This window comes from Psammomys obesus, unplaced genomic scaffold, assembly GCF_907164565.1.
Source record: "Psammomys obesus unplaced genomic scaffold, mPsaObe1.curated_primary_1811, whole genome shotgun sequence".
NCBI lineage: Eukaryota > Metazoa > Chordata > Mammalia > Rodentia > Muridae > Psammomys > Psammomys obesus.
This window is the reverse complement of record NW_026596051.1, coordinates 16055978-16075069: the sequence shown is the minus strand read 5'-3', so window position 1 is coordinate 16075069 and position 19092 is coordinate 16055978. Positions and strand designations below refer to the sequence as shown.

Below are 19092 nucleotides of genomic sequence, written 5' to 3'. Positions count from 1 at the left end.
AAAAAAAGAGCTAACTCTAAGGCAACAGGGCAAGCCCTGAGGAAAGTGTGGGTAAGCCCACCTTTCCTCATAGACTGCTAAAGGCTCATCTCCTTTGAAGACAGAAGCAAATTTTGTTCTCTTACAAACCTATCCTTGTTATCCTCTATCATCCCTGCACAATACATTAAAATAATCTTCCAGCTGGAAAATGGTGGGGCACGCCTTTAATCCCGGCACTCAGGAGGCAGAGGCAGGTGGATCAGAGTTGGAGGCCAGCCTGGTCTATAGAGTGAGTTCGAGGACAGCCAAACTACACAGAGAAACCCTGTCTCAAAAAAACCAAGAAAAGGAAAAAAGGGCTGAGGGACATGAACCAAAATACATGAACTGGGTACTTTATATGACTGACACTGTGCTAAGCAACTTCGGAAACCTACCTCTTAATACCAGCAATTGTCCCATTGTTACACAGCAGTCCACTCAACTGCTATCTATACATGATAGTCTTCCAATACAGACCAGCACTGGAGGAAATAAGCACTGAGCCTTATCTTAGCCTTCCTCTTCATCGTCCTGAGAAAAGACCATTTAAGAGGCAGAAAACCAATCCCAAGTCAAAGAGCCTCTCATTACCACGCATCACAAAGGATATTACATGTCACATTCTTTATGTCATACTCTGCAGCTGCCTCCCTGTGCAAACAGGTGTTTCCTCATTCAGCTCATCCCACAGCAAATCTGACAATGAATGACACAAGGCTAATGGGCCCACCTGGGTTTTTTTATACAGTTCAATAGAAGTGACACCAACGTAGTAAAGGTGATATTGCTGAGGTGTTACAGGTGGACAGTGGTAAGCCAGCACGTGGGAGATGGGTGCTATTGAATACGGAATTCTAGGCAAGCCTCAGATACAAAGAGTTCAAGGCCAGCCTGAAATACATTAGACCCTATCTCAAAGAGGGGGGAAAAAAAAGACCAGTAATGTTCCAGTTTGGAAGTCTTCATATCCATCCCTGATTCCCAATCCAGTGGCTGCCAAAGACAGAAGGGGTTGAGGAGAGTACTTGGTCATAAGGAACTGGTGTGCCTGGTCAGCAGGTGGGAACAAGGTTTCACTTCTTCACAATCTGAATGACGTCCTCATCTTCCAGCGTATGGTCTTTCCCCACTTTCTGAGGATTGTGTTTCACAGAGAGACCCCAGACCAAAGCACTGTATGGAAAGGGATAAAGACAGTCAATAGCAGTAACAAGCAGCTTCCGCTCTAGCTGCTGAGGTGCCAGACTTACAGATTTAGCATCTGGTTCTCAACAGACAACAGATAAAAGCCCTCTTCCAAACAAACCAGGACAGAGCCACTTCTGAAGCATTGTAGCACACTGGATTTTGACACACGATGACAAATGCTTTTAGAAGTCACAGGATTGCTCTCATTCCATATACAATCAAAATGAAAAAAAAAAAAAAAGGCTGACCCAAGAGTGGCATACATCTTTATTCCCAGCTCTCAGGAGGCAGAGGCAGGTGGATCTCTTTGAGTTCCAGGACAGCCAAGGCTGGTATAGTGAAACCCTTTCTCAAAAAGGAAAAAGAAAGCAGTGCCTGGAGAGGTGCCCGAGAAGTTAAGTGCACTTACAACTTCTCCAAGGCTAGCTGGTCAGCAAGTCTGCAGCATCCACCTATCTCTAACTCACAATGCTGGGCTTACAGGCATTTAGGCCATGCACAGTATTTACATCAAAGCCAGGGATTTGAACTCAGATCTTCTTGCTTTCAATGCAAGCACTGTTATCCACTGAGCCATCTCCCCAGTCCCTAAAACTGTTATCTGCCAAAGGGAAGGTCAATTAATGAGGGCAAGGCAAGAACCTATGTTCCAACAGTTCTGAACTGAAGAGGCTACTGGAACCATTCTCGCTCCAATTAGGCAGGCATGGCTGTAAGAAGACACTGAGAAGCCGGGCAAAGTGGTGCGCCTGTACTCTGTGAGACAAAGGCAGGCAGATCTCTGTGAGTTTGAGGCCAGCCTGGTCTACAAAGCAAGTGCAGGATAGCCAAGGCTACAGAGAGAAACTCTGTCTAGGAAAACAAAAAAAAAGACAACAAAAAAACCCAAACCAGCCTGGTCTACAAAACTAGTTCCAGGCCAGCCAAGGCTACATCGAGGGGCCCTGTCTAATCACAAAAACAGAGAGACGGAGATGAAGAAATGGCATCAGAAGCCTCGCTGTTAACCTGGTCTGTTTAATCTTCCTCTAAGAACTACTACTGTTAGGGAGTCAGAAACTCAAAGGGAAAGGAGGCACCACATGGCCACGATGCTTACTATTTAAATTCTTTGATAAGGTTTTTGTGAATCTTCATGCAAAAATCTTCCACCGTGGTCCTTGAATAGGGCAGCACCACCGGAGAGGTGTAATCTGGTAACTGGCCTTTGGGTTTGGTGTAACTAGAACAAAGACAAAACACAAGGGTTGCTGCCTTCTTAAAAGTGTGCGTGTGCAGAACGCAGATCAACCCCTATCACCTCTGAGATCAGGCCAGGATGATCTCCACTCTGAGAACAGAGCCCTCCATATGACCAGCAGTTTACAGGAAGCACTTTACTTCTATCTGCAGAAGAGAGACATTTGGTTTATGATCCCCAGAAGTCATCATTAAAACTCACATTCTCACTAGTTTCAGATAGTCCCAGATCTTCTCTAACAGGTCGTCAAAATTCCATCGGTGATGAGCAGAAATGGGTACACAGTGAGGCACCTTATAGATGATATCCAATTCCTCAATGGAGATCTGATCAATCTTATTTAATACATAGATACACGGGATATAAACTCTAGGGAAGGAGAAGAGATGTTCTTAACTTGGATTGCTGACAAAACAGAGTGAATACTCCCAGCACTTCTTCACTTAAGTCCTAAATCAGAGGCTCTCAAAAACAAGCATGACACATGCCTGCAATCCTAGCCCTGGAAGGCAGAGGAATGGAGGAATGTGGATCACCAGAAGTTCAGGGTAAGCCTGATCTACATAGTTGAGTTCCAGGACAGATAGTGAGTTTCTGTCTCCATCCCTCCATCCAAAAGATATATGTACAATTTCTAACGCCATCCTTTCTTTCTTTCCAGTCAGTGCTGAGTATCAAGCTGTGCCTTGTGCACGGTAGGGTAGCACTGAGTTATAGTTCCAGCTCATGATAATTTTTAAATACTAGACTTTTCACATTTTTCGTTTTTTTGAGATAGGGTTTCTCTGTGTTGCCTGGCTGTCCTGGAACTCATTCTGTAGATCACAGTGTCCTCAAAACCCAAGAGATGTGCCTGCTTGTATTAAAGGTGTGTGCCTTTAAACCTTTTTAAAGTATATCATTAGCAAACTTATACTCCTCGTGTCTAATCACTATCACAGCTAAGATTACTATTAATTAGACAAGTTGCAACTTCTTAGACTTTAGTCATTTCACTTGTAAAATGCCCAACTCATAGGCAGTTATTTGTTTTCAGTTAAAGTCAAATTCTTCAAAAAAACACAAAAAAACAACTAAGATTCTGTGTAAACGTTAGGAATAATTTCAACAAAATTGTTTAAATCATTCAAGAGCTAACGAACAGTAATAATGTTTGTTTCATAAAGCAAGGTTCCAGGCATATACAGTTAGGATGTACGGAAGAGACAAATCTTGGTGCTTTCTGACTTCTGCAGAATCATCTATATGACTACTCAAATGGAGAGCAGATTGAACCCCTCTTCAACCACCACTTGACAGAGCGTAAGAGGCAGCATAGATCACGGCAAATAACTGAAAAAGGGAATGTCACAATTATTAACCAAACTGCAGAGCAAGAGAAGTTAGAAATGACGACCAGCCCACAGGTGACAGCAGAACCAAGGCCCCACTGTAAGGCAGCAGCATAAGAGCACAGCTGGGGTTGGCTTGACCCACATCTTCCAGATCCATGACCTGGAGGGAGTCTGTTTCCCTCACAAGCTTCAAACGCAGCCAAAAAGACACACTAAGTACCTGTTTCCTTCTACCACATCAATGAGGTCATCAGCTGTGGCATCACTACGCAAAGTCACATCGGCATTATGGATTTTGTATTCAGCCAGAATGCTCTTCACCGTCTCAGCATCCAGTTCACTCTGAGGGCACTGAGTAGACAGAGTAAACAAAGACACATCAGGGAGAACCTTCCTTTCTGAGGAGACAGGGTCTTAGGATATAGCTCTGGCTGGCCTGTAACTTATAGAGATCAACCTGCCTCTGCCTGGGTGCTGGAACTAAAGGTATGCACCACCATGCCCAGCCTCCACATGCCTTTCTTTTTCAGGCTGATTTCAAACTCACCAAGTAGGCAAGAACGATCCTGATCCTCCTAGTTATAACTCCCAAGTGCCTGGATCAGAGGCTCGCAATACCATGCTCTGTTAATATGGTACTATAAAGTCAACCCAGGGCTTTGTGCATGCCTACCTACTGAGCTATAGCCCCAGCCCTGAACCTGCAAAGTTATAGCTAAAATTTAAACTCAGTACATTGCCCTGGATGACAAAAACTAATTTACAGTAAAATATAACTAAAAAAATGTTTTCACCTGATAAGCAGGTGTGTAATGCTCTAACTTGTGCCCTGTATCCTAGCCCATTCTCCTTAATTTATACATTCAAGTCCTATAATCATTATCTCAGAATGTGACAGTAATTCATGACATCCTCTTTAATGAGATAATTAAAATAGGTCATTAGGGCAGAGTCCTAATTTCAATATCAACCTAACAACCACCTTGGTAAAACAAGCCACTTAATAGAGCTACCAACAAGAGCTACACTAATTCAAAGACATAAATATTAAATATTATGACAAAACCAAAGGGGAGATCTTTTGGGAAAGTACATTTACACCTATGTTAATCTGAACTCTCAGAAAAATCTCAGACCTTAATTCACTGACCAAAACTGCAATATTTGGGGCTGGAGAAATGCCTCAGTGGTTAAGAGCACTGTCTGCTCTTCCAAACGACCCGAGTTCAACTCCCAGCACCCACATGGCAGCTCACAACTGTCTGTAACTCCAGTTTCAAGAGATTTGACACCTTCATACTGATAAAAATAAAATTAAGTTAAAAAAAAAACTGCACTATTTGATAAAACTACTCCCTTTCTATCTGCAACATTTTTTTAATTTGGTCTCTAACAGTCTCCAGTTTTTTTCTTCAGTTTTCCTTCTCCTACTGTGTCTTAAATTTTCTTCTTATATTTCTGTCCTTAGTGATATCATCTGGACTGCTGGTTTTAAAGCTATCACCAAACTTAAATCTCCAGTCTAGAACATTCCTCGAAGGTATTCCTGAGAAGCACTGAGATATCTATTAGAATCTCAAATGCACGATCCTGATCGTCCCATTAACTTTGTGCCTCTGCTTCCCTGAGCGCTGGGATTATAGGTATGCAACGCCGTGCCTGGCTTCTGCCTCCACTTTCAAACTGCTGAAATTGTAGGAATACGCCACTACATGACAAATCACCAATTCTTCACAGAATCTTGTAATAACCTCTTACATGGTTCCTTCATTGTAGCTCTTAAACCAATTCAACACAAAAACTTATTAGGATTCCATTAGAACGTAAGTCCAAAAATCAGGTGTGATATCATATGCCTCTGACTCTGACACTTAAGATGTGGAAAGAGGATTAGGAATTCAAGGGCAGCCTTGGAAACATACCAAATTGGCGGCCAGATTGGTATATAAATAAAGATCTTGTCTCAAAACACTACAAAATAGAACTCGGGGCTGGAGAGATGGCTCACCAGTTAAGAGCTCTTGCTCCCAACGCACACATGGCAGCTCACAACTGTCTGTAACTCCAGGGGATTTAATCCAGCTTTTGGTCTCCTCAGGCACTACACGTGATATACATATATGCAGGCAAAACACTCATACACATAAATATGAAGTCTTTTTAAAAATACTTAAGTCAATCAAGATTATTCCATGGGTCAGAATATAAGAAATGACCGAACCTATGCTGAGTTCACTTCTACCTATTATTCAAGGTCTTGTTTACTCTATTTTTCATAGCTCTACCTCAGGAACTTGCATTTGGCACTTCCCCTCCATCGAACACTCTTCCCCAAAATATTCACATGGTTGACACCCTCATATCACCTCAGTGAATATTTCTCTTAAGGAATGCCCCAGCAAGGAGCAAGGAGCTGCAAAGAAAGGGGCAGTAGTTAAATTGGTAGAATACTTAGCTAGGATGCACAAAGCCCTGAATTCAATCCTCAGAAACCAGGCACAATGGGACACCTGTCACCCTAGATCTCAAGAGGCAGAAACAGGAGCAGCAGTACATAAAACATCTGGGAGGTGGGGAAACAAATAAAGCCTCCTTAGTGTTCCCTATTTTACTCTTGATCTCAAGCTTATGATCTAATATACTATATTTTCCTTGTTAATTGTTCATTTATTCAAAATGAGTGTTCTTGAGTACTTTGTGCCTTCCTCTCCATCCTCCTCCCCTTTACATGTCCATGTCCAGTGCTTAAAACAAGCACTTGGCCTCTGAGTAGTGCTTTATAAATTCATGTTAAATAAGTGAAAGCACAGGATATTGGCAACTACTTCATGGTAATATTGTTCCAAATGTCTGTACCACCCTAGGTAGAGAACCAAAAAGAAGAAATAAAGTTGAAAAAGTAAATCTGAGAATGACTCCTGTCCTAACCTTGTCTTTCTTATCAGTCATTAAAAGGTCACTGAATATAGACAGCAAAAAGCCAGAAAATTCCCAAATTATCAATTTTCCACACTTGAATCCACTTTTCACTCCAATCCCTTCAGTTAAGAGTCTACCCCATGTCACCTTCCCCACTTACAGTGGCTGTGAGATTAATGCCTCCCTTGTCTTTCTTCTTAAAGCCAATGTTGGGGGGTTTGCTGTTCAAGCGAATCCCAAAGCCTTCCAACTCATTTTCAATTATCTTCTTATGTCCCAAAGGTTTTAGGACATCCAGAACAATCAAGATCAAATTACAAGTGCGGGCCACTGGGGGTAAAAATGACACCCTAAGATGAATACACACAGCCTTCACTCAAACACTCGAACAGAGGTATTTCTAGCTAGCCCCTGACTTCGATGGTTTCTGTGTTATATACAGATAAAATCATTAAGGTTCCCAAAGATTTATACTAGCTAACAATTTGCAATATATGTCATAAGTCATCAAACTCAGAAAACTGGCCTATCTTTTTTTTTTAAGATTTATTATTTATACATTATTCTGCCTGCATGTATGCCTGCAAGCCAGAAGAGGGTACAGGATTTCATTATAGATGGTTGGGAGCCAACATGTGGGTGCTGGGAATTGAACTCAGAACCCCTGGAAGAGCAGCCAGTGCTCTTAACCTCTGAGCCATCTCTCCAGCCCGTGGCCCATCTTTTATGTATGAGTAAGACAATCAAACTAAAGACATACACCAAATAATAAACTACAAATAAGTTTAGAAACATTTTTTAAGGTACAAACTCTAAAATAATTACATTATGCTTTTGTTTTTTTTAATGTGTATGAGTGTTTGCCTGAATACCTCCAAAAGCCAAAGGATCCCCAGAAACTGGAGACACAGAGGGCTGTAAGCTGCCATGTGGGCACTGAAAAACCACACCTGGATCCTCTGCAAGTCCAGCCCAGGCTCTGAGTCATCTTCTTCAGCCCTCAATTAACATAATTTAACCAACCATATTGAATAGAAATTTACAAAAACAAATTGTAACTGTTTAGCAGATAATTTAATGATATAATCATGACAGCAGTTAAGACAGAGATAGTGACAATATAGTTAAAATAGGTATGGTGACAGACACTTGCAATACCAGCAAGATCCGGTAGCCCTCAGCTTCCATTACGCATTAAAGTCAACGAGGCTAAGTGAAACTGTCAAAAATAAGTCAGTCAATATATAGAAAATTCCTATCACCCTGAAAGTTGCAGCTTTAGACCACTTCTCCCTCCCCACCGCTTTGTTTTTTTTGAAAAATGCTTTCTCTGTGTAGTCTTGGCTGTCCTGGACTCACTTTGTAGACCAGGCTGGCCTCAAACTCACAGAGATCCGCCCGCCTCTGCCTCCCAGAGTGATGGGATTACAGGCATGCACCACCATGCCCGTTTTAGACCACTCTTATTTCTTGCCAACTACTTTTCTACTTTCTATCACTCTAGGTAGTTTGAACATTTTAGAATTCCAAATAAATGAAATAAAATGAAATCTTTTATTGTAGCACTTTTTAACATTCAACAACATTACATAAGTATCAGTAATTTGTCTGTTTTATACTGAGCAGTAATTCATTTCCTGCTACTCCCCTATGGGGGGACATATGTATTATTTTTTTTAATTTGGAAGTATAATTTAAGTATGCTATAAACAGTCATGTAGAAGTCTTTCTGTGGGTACGTATTCATTTTTCCTAGATAAGTATCAGTAAAATTTTTTCATCATATCACAAATGTAGGTGATTAGAAACTGTTAAACAGATGTCCAAGTGTTTATGTCAGCTTGTATTTCCATCAGCAGTGAATAAAAACTCCCAAACACTTCAGTGGTGTTACTAATTAGTATTTATGACTTCTCTCAATGGTGGCAATGACAATTTTGAATCTTTTCATGTATTAATTGGTCATTTACACTGTTCCCTCCCTCATCCTCTTTCTCTTTCCATCCACCTCTCTCTTAACCAACAGCAAGATGCTGTTAGGTCTTCCCTGACATATTAGATATCTCTTGCAACAGTAAGCCAAAATAAATCTTTTTTTCCTTTTAATTTTTTATATGACATATTGTCAAACAACGAAAAGCATTATAAATATTAGGAATATTAAGTCCCAGGGCTGGAGAGAACACTCAATGATTGAAAGTACTTATTGTTCTAGCAAAGGACCTAAGGTTTGGTTCCTAGCACTCAAAACCATCCATAATTCCAGAACCAAAGGATCCAATGCACTCTTCTGACCTATACATGCATACAAACAAAACACTGACACACACACAACTTAAGAATTTATAAAACAGAACCTTCAAGGCTCAGGACCTGAGTTTGACCACCAGAACTAGAAGGTACTTATGAACTCCAGTTCAAGGGGATATAACCACCCCTTCTGCCCTCCCCAGGTACTAGGCACATATACATGCAGACAAAGCACTACTTATAAACAGCTCATATAAAACAAATCTAAAAAAATGTTTAAGGCAAATTACAATCTATCAAAATTAAGGATTTCTACTAAACAAAGAAACACTGAAAAAAAGTTAATGAAGATGACATCTGCAATATCCAGAACTTACAGGGAATGAGTAACTGAAACAGTGTTATCCAACATAAGCTATTCATGTGTGATATCCCCAGACGGTAGCCCTGGACCACTGACCTGCAATGACTTGACGGCCTCTACCTTTCCCATCCTTGGCACCTTCAATAATACCTGGGAGATCCAGGAGCTGCAAGAATGGGAAACAGAAGGAAATGATTATAAATCTGAATAGACCAATCACACTGACAAGTGTCCTCTTTGGATACTACCATTTTTTCTGGTATCCAAAATTTATGAGAACTAAATACAACCTTTCTTTGTGGTAGGAGCACAAAGGTCCTTGCACTCAGACAGCACTAGGGAAACCAGGAACGTTAAACAGAGTTGTCTTTTCAAATGAAAAGTTAGATAACCTGTTTTCCACCCCAAAGGCTGGGAATGGAGGTGGCTAACAGCCTACGTGATCTTTGTGCTATCTGTAGGGCTAGGCCATACCAAGCTCCCATATGTAGAACTGTGACCTCTATGCTATCTGTATGACTGAGACCACACCAAATCTTTCCCTAAACCCTTAAGATAACACATATATCTTATCTCTGGAATCCACCTTCATGGAAAAGGGAACATGTACTTTTCTAAGAAGAATTTCTATGTAATTATACCTCTTATGCACAGGGAACTGTGTTACACCAGGGAATGTTTTTCCAAACTGCACTGTATTTAAATGTGCATAAAATAAACTTCCTGGCATCAGACTCTAGATGTCTGAACCAGAGGCTGGAGAAATAGCAGTTATGAGCATTGCCTATTTTTCCAGAGGTCCTGAGTTCAATTCATAAAACTAGCATAGTAGCTCACAATTGTCTATACCTGCAGTCTCATGGAATCCCACCCTCTTCTTATGTGTAGATGTCCATGCAGAAAAACATCCATGTACATAAAATACATAAATCTTTAAATTAGGCTACTGAGTCGTAATGAACCAGAATTCCTTCTTGCCTCATTGGGATAGTTACTCATCTAGCCCTGTTAAGTCAGAGACAACCTTCCTCCCCCCACACACACACATGCTTGAGATCCCAGAGTATCAAGGAACCCAAGACATTCCTGAACTCAGTGTGTACCTGAGAATGACCTTGAACTTCTGAACCTTCTACCTCTACTTCCTAAGCCCTGGAATTACAAGTGCCAACATACCTATTTTATCAAATCCAAACTTCCTCACAAGTGACTATGTGAATGTTATTTTCCTTAGCATGTACTAAATGTCAGGTTATTCATGTATTCATTGAAAATGCCCAACAAAGTGCTACGGAGAAAGTTCAGTGAGTAAAGCATCTTCACAAAATCATGAGGACTGAAATCAGATCCCCAGAAGCTGGATATGGCGGCACACACCTTTAATTCCAGAACTTGGGAGGCAGAAGCAGGTAAATCTCTATGAGTTCAAGGCCAGCCTGATTTACAAAGAGTCCAGGACAGCCAGAGCTACACAGAGAAACCCTGTCTCAAAAATTAAAAAAAAAAAAAAAAAAAAAAAATTAATAAAAAATGATTTTAAAAAACTCTTTTAAAAAATTAAAGTGGAGAGCATAAGAGGAAAACATTCGGAGCTGGAGAGATGGCTCAGAAGTTAAGAGCTCTGGCTGCTCTTCCAAAGGTCCTGAGTTCAATTTCCAGCATCCACATGGTGGCTCACAACCATCTATAGTAAGATCTGGTGTGCAGGCAGAATGTTGTATAAATAATAAATAAATCTTAAAAAAAGAAAACATTCTGATCTCTCCATCACACACAGATAAGTGCACATATGTACATACGTTCCATGATAAGAACTAAGATAACAACATAATTTCTGCAGTATTCTTGACAAAATAACAAGACTGTTTCTCAACGAATATTAACTTCCACAGTGTCTGGTGCAAAGACACTGCTGTGAAAAAGGAAAATTCTATTAAAGTCCACTGCTTAATGACTATTACTGCACTAATATTTCTGATAATTGTTATATAATTATATCAGATGTTAACTTTGTTGGGAGTGATGGCACACATTTTTAATCTCAGCACTCAGGAGGTAGAGGCAGACCTCCTGAGTTTGAGGCCTGCCTGACCTACAGAGTGAGTTCCAGAACAGCCAGGGATAGAAGAAAACAAAAACAAATTAACTTCCAATATATGCACTATATATGTCATGGAAGGTGTTGTAAGGCCACACATAGTGACACAGGCTTATGATCACAGCTCCTCCTCGAATCAGGAGTTTCAAGGTCATCATTAGCTATAAATTGAATCTGAGGCCAGCCTGGCTATATGAGACTTGTTTTAACAAAACTCAAGTTAAACAAAAAGTTCGTGCTCACCTAACAAGTGACACCAGGCATGTGGCACACACCTTTAATCAAAACAGAACCAGGCAAATACCTAAGTTAGAGGCCAACCTAGTCTACAAAGTGAGGTCAGGACAGTCAGAGGTACCCAGAGAAACCCTGTCTCATTATACAAAATAGAATTTTATACTGTCACAAAATAAAATCAGAAAACTGGCAGGAAAATACATGCAACTGGAAAAACGTTAAGAGAAGTACACTAGAGTCAGACCAAATACTTTGTTTTCTCTCATATACAAAAAAAAAAAGTAGATTTAGAATTTTTGACTGTCTTTGTGATCATTTATGAGAGCCACAAAACTAGAAAGACAGAAAGGGATCCAGCTGTGGTGGTGCACACCTCTAATCCCAGCACTCAGGAGGCAGAGAAAAAGGCAGACTGCTGTGAGTTCCAGGCCAGCCTGCTCTACAGAGTGTCCAGGACAGCCAAGGCAACACAGAGAAAGACTGTCTTGAAAAACAAACAAACAAAAAAACAGGAAAGGTAAAAAAAAATTGTGGGTGGGGAGGAAGGGGTGGAAATCAAGAGGGCAAAAGAGTACATATGGGGGGAAAAAAGCAGAAATGAGGATTAACTAAGGAGGGAAATGAAACGAGCTGGAAGACAGAAGGACAGAGAGCGGGGTAGAGAAAAAAGTATAATGACATGCACATACAACAATGCAAAAATAAAACCCATTATTTTATTTTGGTTTCTCAAGACAAAGTTTCTCTGTGTAACCTTGGCTGTCCTGAACTCGCTTTGTAGACCGACCAGGCTGGCCTCAAACTCACAGAGATCCACCTGCCTCTGGCTCTCAGGTGTGGGCCACCTCGCCCAGCTAAACCCATTATTTTTTACACTAAACTAAAAAAGGAGAGAGAGGGAAAATTTTAAAATACAGGGCCAGTGAGCTAACTCAGCAGGTAAAAGCATTTGTCAAGTAATCCTGACCAATTGTGTTCAATCCAGAACCCACAAGAGAACCAACCTTGCACACAGACACTTAAAATATAGAACTTGAATGTGCAAGTCTTATATGGATAAAACTCAGCTTCCTTAACAGATACACAAAAGCCCTTTATAAATTCAGCCCAAACCTACCTTACCTTTCCAGAAATCATTGCCATCATTTCCACCTGACATCAAATCATCGTAAGTATGTACCAGTACAGCTGTTTTGATTAAACATCTTTTATTTTGGAGAAAGAGTCTGTCTACATAGCCCTGGCTATCTTGAACTCAATATGAAGAACCTGCTGGCCTCAAACTTAGATCTGCCTGCCTCTGCCTCCACAGCACTGGGATGTGATAGCTGTCTTAACCACACTTATTTAATTTTTCTATACTGCGCTGGCTAGTCTTATGTCAACTTAACACAAGCTGGAATTCTCTGAAAGGAGGAAATCCCAATTGAGAAAATGCCTCCATGAGACCCAACTGCAGGGCATTTTCTTATTTAGTGATTGATGGAGGGGGTCCAGCCCATTGTAGGTGGTGATAACCCTGGGCAGGTCCTACGTTCTGTAAGAAAGCAAGCTAAGGAAGCCATGGGGGCAAGCCAGTAAGTAGCACACCTCCGAGGCCTCTACACTAGCACCTGCCTCCAGGTTTCCGCCCTGATTGCCTTCAGTGATGGGCTACAACGTGGAAGTGTAAACAAAATAAACTCTTTCTTCCCCAACTTTCTTTCTGGTCATGGTGTTTCACTGCAGCAAGAACCCCGACTAAGACATACACTAACTTCAAGACACTGATAACTCAGTTGTCATGTATCACACCTGTAATTCTAGCACTTTACAGGCTGAGGCAAGAACAAACCTAGATTTCAAGGCCAACTTTTACTACTTGACTTTTTCTCAAAAAAGACACACTTCCCAAAGTCACTCTGGACATAAAACCTTGTCTCATCAGATGAAAAAGTTGTCCCTTTTTTCATATATTTTCATAAGCCATACTTTACTGTATTGCTTTGTTATATGCAGCAACTGCTGGCCAGGTGCAATGGCACACCCCCGTGACCCCATCACTCTGGGAGGCAGAGGCAGGCAAATTTCTCTGACTTTGAGGTCTGGCCTACCAAGCAAGTCCAGAACAGCCAAGGCTACACAGAGAAACACTGTCTCAAAAGGGGGGTGGGGGTGGGGGGAGGACAGATATGAGAAGCATACTAAATAAAAACACAGGCCTGACATACAGTGGGCTGCTAATAAAGTGCTGCTGCTTTTTTTGGTTTTTCGTGACCGGGTTTCTCTGTATAGTCTTGGTTGTCCTAGACTCACTTTGTAGACCAGGCTGGCCTCAAAACTCACTGAGATCCACTGTCTCTGCCTCCTCAGTGCTGGGATTAAAAGCGTGCACCACCATGGCCTAGCAAAAAGTGCTTTTAAATGAATGGAAACAAGGGATTTCTTCCCTTTTCTTTTTTTTTTTTAATTTATTTATTACGTATACAGTGTTCTGCCTGGATGTCAGAAGAGGGCACCAGATCTCATCATAGATGGCTGTGAGCCACCATGTGGCTGCTGGGAATTGAACCCAGGACCTCTGGAAGAGCAGACAACTCTCTTGACCTCTGAGCCATCTCTCCAGCCCCTCTTCCCTTTTCTTAACTGCAAATCTTACCTGGATCTTGGCACCTTTATATCTGATGACACCAGGCACAGTGGTCAAAGTAGTAAATTCGTAGGCTGCCACTTCAGAATAAACTCCTGCTAGGTTACTTAGCAGAGTTGACTTCCCCACAGATGGAAAACCCACAAATCCAATTCGAGCATCACCTGTCTTAGCCACATCAAAACCTAGAACAGGAATAAACATCAAAAAGACAGGCATGATCCTTGGCCATATTACAACTCACCTAATTCCTCTCATATTTTTGTTGGTCTGTTTCTCTGTGGTTTACTTCTAAAATAGAACTCAAGCATGAAATTCACAATTCAACTTAATGCAGTACTTGATTAAAATAATATAATTCTTTATCACTTAAATTACAAGTTTTTAGTACAATGTTTAAGGCCCAAGGATTACAAAATGATTCATCCAAAAAATGACAGTTAGCCAGGTATGGTGGGGCATGCCTGTAATCACAGTACTTGGGAGGTAAAAAGCAGGAGGATCAGAAGTTTGGCAGTCAGCTTGGAATATCTGAGATCCTCTCTCAAATACCTAAAACATGGGCTAGCGCACGGACTGCTCTTGCAGAGAACCAGACTTAACCCTCTGTACTCACAAGGCATCTCCAAAGGATCTGTAACCCCAGTCCCAGGGGACTTGATGGATCCAATATGCTCTTCTGGCCTCCAGGGGCACTTCACAAATATGATACAAAGATAGATATACATATAGGCAAAACACCCCTCGACCCCTACCCCCAATAACACAGGGGTTGAAGATGGGTCTTTGCTGCTCTTGCAAAGGACGCAAACTTGGTTCTCAGAGTATCAGTGCAGCTCCAAGGGATTTGATTCCTTCTTCTGGCCTCTGAAAGCACTGGTGCCCATACAAACAAGTAAACACATATATATATATACATTATATAAATTTCTTATTTTAGGGTTTTGAAATAGGGTCTTACTATGTAGCTCTGTCTCACAGATATCTGCTAGGATTAAAGGAATATGCCATCATGCCTGGGACATAAAAGTATATATATTTTTAAATGTTTATTTAATATAAATTTAAATATTGTTACAGACATCAAAACAAGTAAGACCAGGCTTGGTGGTACATACTTTTAATTCCAGCACTCCAGAAGCAGAGGTAGACAGCACTTGGAGAGTTCAACAGCAGCTTAGTCTACTAAACCAAGACACTGTATCAATCAAATCAAAAACACAAAAAAGAGAGGGTGCAAATGTGGAGCTCCACGTTTAACTCTGGTTTGGATTTTATCTTATCCCTGGGAATAGTGTGATAAGGTTATTTTGAAAAATCCTCCTCCTTCAGTACCCTGAATACTGTGATTACAGGGGTGCATGTGCGCCCCTGTATGTACAAGCCAGCGGTTGACATCACATGTTTTCCTGAACCAATTTCCATCTTATCTTTTGAGACCTGGAGCTCACCTTCAGCTACACTGTTAGACAAAAAGCCCAAAGAGGGGGCTGGAGAGATGGCTCAGAGGTTAAGAGCACTGCTTGTTTTCCAGAGGTCCTGAGTTCAATTTCCAGCACCCACATGGTGGCTCCCAACCATCTATAATGAAACCTGGTGCCCTCTTCTGGTGTGCATCTGTACATGCAGGCAAAACATTGTATACATAATAAATAAATCTTAAAAAAAAAAAAAAAAAAAAGCCCAAGGAACCCTTCTGTCTCTTCCTTTCTTGCACTGGGACTAGAAGTTTGTGGGCCTTTGTTAGCAAGTACGCAAGATATACAGCATTCCTTCAAGTCCTGATTTTATCTCTCTTAGCCTCAACTTACTATTTCTACTTTCATACTCTAACCTCTTTGCATCAGTTTCTTTACTTATTTTAACCTTATTTAACTTTATATTTAAAGCTATAGGTTTACATATTTCAATAAATCTGTTTTCGATTGGCATATGATATAAATAAAACTGCTCACTTATATATATTCAGTTGTCTCTGAAACCACAAAATTAAAATATATATAATTCAATTATTTCAGGCTTAAGAACTTGACTCAGTGGTAGAAGACCCGCCTAACACCCACAACGTACTACAGTCAAGCCTCAGTGCTACAACAATAATATATAAGGAAAATCTTGGACTTAGGGTCTGAAAACAGTAATACAACATTGGCCAAGCATGTATGAGGTCCTGGGACTGATTCCCAGCACCATCAAATAATAATAATAATGATGATGATAGGCTCGGAAAATGGAAATTTATTTTGATGAGTTTTGTTGTTTTTTGAGACAGGGTTTATCTGTGTAGCCCTGGCTTTTCCAGAACTCACTCTGTAGGCCAGGTTAGCCTTGAATTCAAATATCTGCCTGCCTTTGCCTCTTGAATACATGGACTAAAAGCAAAGGCCACCACTGTCTAGCTGAAAGTTTTATACATAAAAAGCTAATAAATATTAAATGTTTAAAAATAATGAGGCTAGGGAGGTGGATCAGTATCAGTCCATGAGGTCTTGATTGTGGATTCTTAGCACCCATGTAAAAAAGGCTGGCAACAACTACACACACCTGTAAAGTCATCTGGCAGATCTCCAGAGCTTGATGAATAAGCTAGTCTAGCTGAATTGGTGAGCTCCAGGATCAGCAAGAGCCTACCTCAATTAAAAAAAAAAAAAAAAAAAGTAAATAAATAAACATAATAAACATACAGCAGTAACGCCTGGCCTTCCCAGGCACATAAAAACATTCACAAAAGCCAGGCATAGTGATGCATGCCTTTAATCCCAGGGCTGGAGGCAGAGGCAGGTTGATCTGTGAGTTCAAGGCCAACTTAGACTATATGGTGAGTTCCAGGACAGTCAAGAGGTATATAGTAAGACCTTGTCTTGAAAGGAAAAACATTTATAGGCACATGAATATACAACACACATAGACTACATATTTACATTAGTTTAATAAAAACTACACATACATCTTATATGTACAGCCATATTACATGGAACCACAAACCTTCTCCGGGCCCACCACCGCCGCCACCTTTTGGAGTAATGAGTTCTCTTCGAAGCTTAGCAAGTCGAGCCTTAAGCAGCCCAAGGTGATGTGCTGTAGCTTTGTTCTTCTGAGTCCGAGCCATCTACAAAGGAAGAATCACAGCCATAACTCTGCAGCATTTCAGAAGGATAAAAAAATCCTGAATGCTCTCAAAAGTTGAGAGCAGGGCCTAGAGAGGTGGCTCCGCTATTAAGAGCACCAGATGCTTTTCCAGGGGACCTGAGTTCAATTCCCAGCACCCACATGGCAGCTCATACTTGCCTGTAATTACAATTCCAGGGGATCTGACACCTTCACACGTACATGTAGCAAGAAAAGGAAGAGGAGAGGGAGAGGGAGAGAGAGATCGGATCTATCATCGATTCAAGCCTGGCTAATTCCAGCACTCTGAAGGCTTAGGCGAATCTCTGAGTTCAAGACCAGCCTGATCGACACAGTGGGTTCCAGAATTTCCAGAGGTATGTAGAAACCCTGTCTCAAGAAAAAGAAAAAAAAAAAAAAAAAAGAGGGCGGGGGATCTATCAGACAGGCTCAAAGAATAAGTGCACTTGCTGCCAAGCCTGGGGACCTAAACTCAATCCCAGAACCCATATGACAGTAGGGCAAATGATTCCTGTAAATTATGCAATGATCTCCCACGATAGATAGATAGATCCATCCACCTCATTTTCCTCACCACAGAAGAAACAAATGAGGCCCAGAGTGGCAGGACCAAAGTCAGTCCACAGATGGAACTAAAATCCATCCGCTCGTTCGTTTCTACTGTACCTGGTCTAAAACAAAGTCACTACTTTACTAACTTTAAAAAGCCCTGAACTTCACAGGCCTCACACACTATGCGGGTAGAATCAATTTACTTCCAGATTTTACCGCCACGATCAATGACGTGCACAGGGGGATCCTCAGGGTTAGGGTGACGAGTAGGCAAGGAATAACGAGACAAGACCTTAAAATACATGATCAGGTCACGGAGTCTGGAACAGAAGTCAGTGTGGCTCAGAGAAAAGCAAGAGAAGCAGAAATAATATCGAGACATGCGCCGAATACCAGAGCGAGTACCGGCCAAGGGCTGGGTGCGGGACACGAGATGTGAGATGCAGAGCAGAGCGCGACGGGCCAGCAGGAGGGAGACGGAATTGGCTACTAGAAGGCAGGGGCCCAGGCCCGGGGAGAGGCGTCACGGGCTGAGCTGGTGCAAACTTGGGACTGAGGGAGCTGGTGGCACCGCGGCGGAGACAGGGCCCTGACGACGCGGATTGTACATCGAAGCAGCGGCACCGCCCGGGACGTGATGCTAGGGCTGGGAGGGAAGCGCCAACGGCGCCCTTTACCTCGGCCTCGATCTCCGCGATCTTCGCTAAGGTCCCGCTCATGGTGGCGAGGGCTCGAGGCCGCGCTGGCCTTCCCACTTGCTAGATTCCCATACGCTCCGACCGCGCCACAGGCCAACGCCGCAGTGCGCAAGCGCGGGACTTGCTAGTTCTCGCGGCACATCTCCGCGAGAGGTCCGCGCCGACGCTCGCGGGCCCGGGCGGTCTCCGCCTCCTCCGCCGACTCCTCCCTGGTCCTCCAGCCAGAGCGGTGTCATAGAGCCCGCGGCCGTGGTGACCAGAGCGGTCGCTCGGGCCGGCCTCCCGGAGCGCGCCGAGGGTCGCGCGCAGCTCGGCCCCACCCCGCCGGACTTGCGCTCGCCGGGTCGGCTTCCTGGGGAGCGTGCGCGCCGCAAGAGACCTAGACCCGGCGCCCAGCAAAGTGCGTGCTTTGGGCCCCCTTTCCTCGCCT

At 42.2% G+C, this 19092-nt stretch overlaps 1 protein-coding gene across 1 annotated transcript; it reads right to left on the bottom strand.

The window, feature by feature from the left end:
• Positions 1-742: 742 nt before the first annotated feature.
• Drg1 (developmentally regulated GTP binding protein 1) lies at positions 743-18759 on the bottom strand. The gene is made up of 9 exons (XM_055623814.1): positions 18642-18759; positions 17269-17392; positions 14293-14468; positions 9416-9485; positions 6866-7035; positions 4007-4137; positions 2654-2821; positions 2312-2434; positions 743-1197 (listed from the first exon to the last, which is right to left on the bottom strand). Exons 1-9 carry the CDS (start codon positions 18681-18683, stop codon positions 1098-1100), a joined length of 1104 nt encoding a protein of 367 aa, XP_055479789.1. The 5' UTR covers positions 18684-18759; the 3' UTR covers positions 743-1097.
• Between the last annotated feature and the right edge of the window lie 333 nt (positions 18760-19092).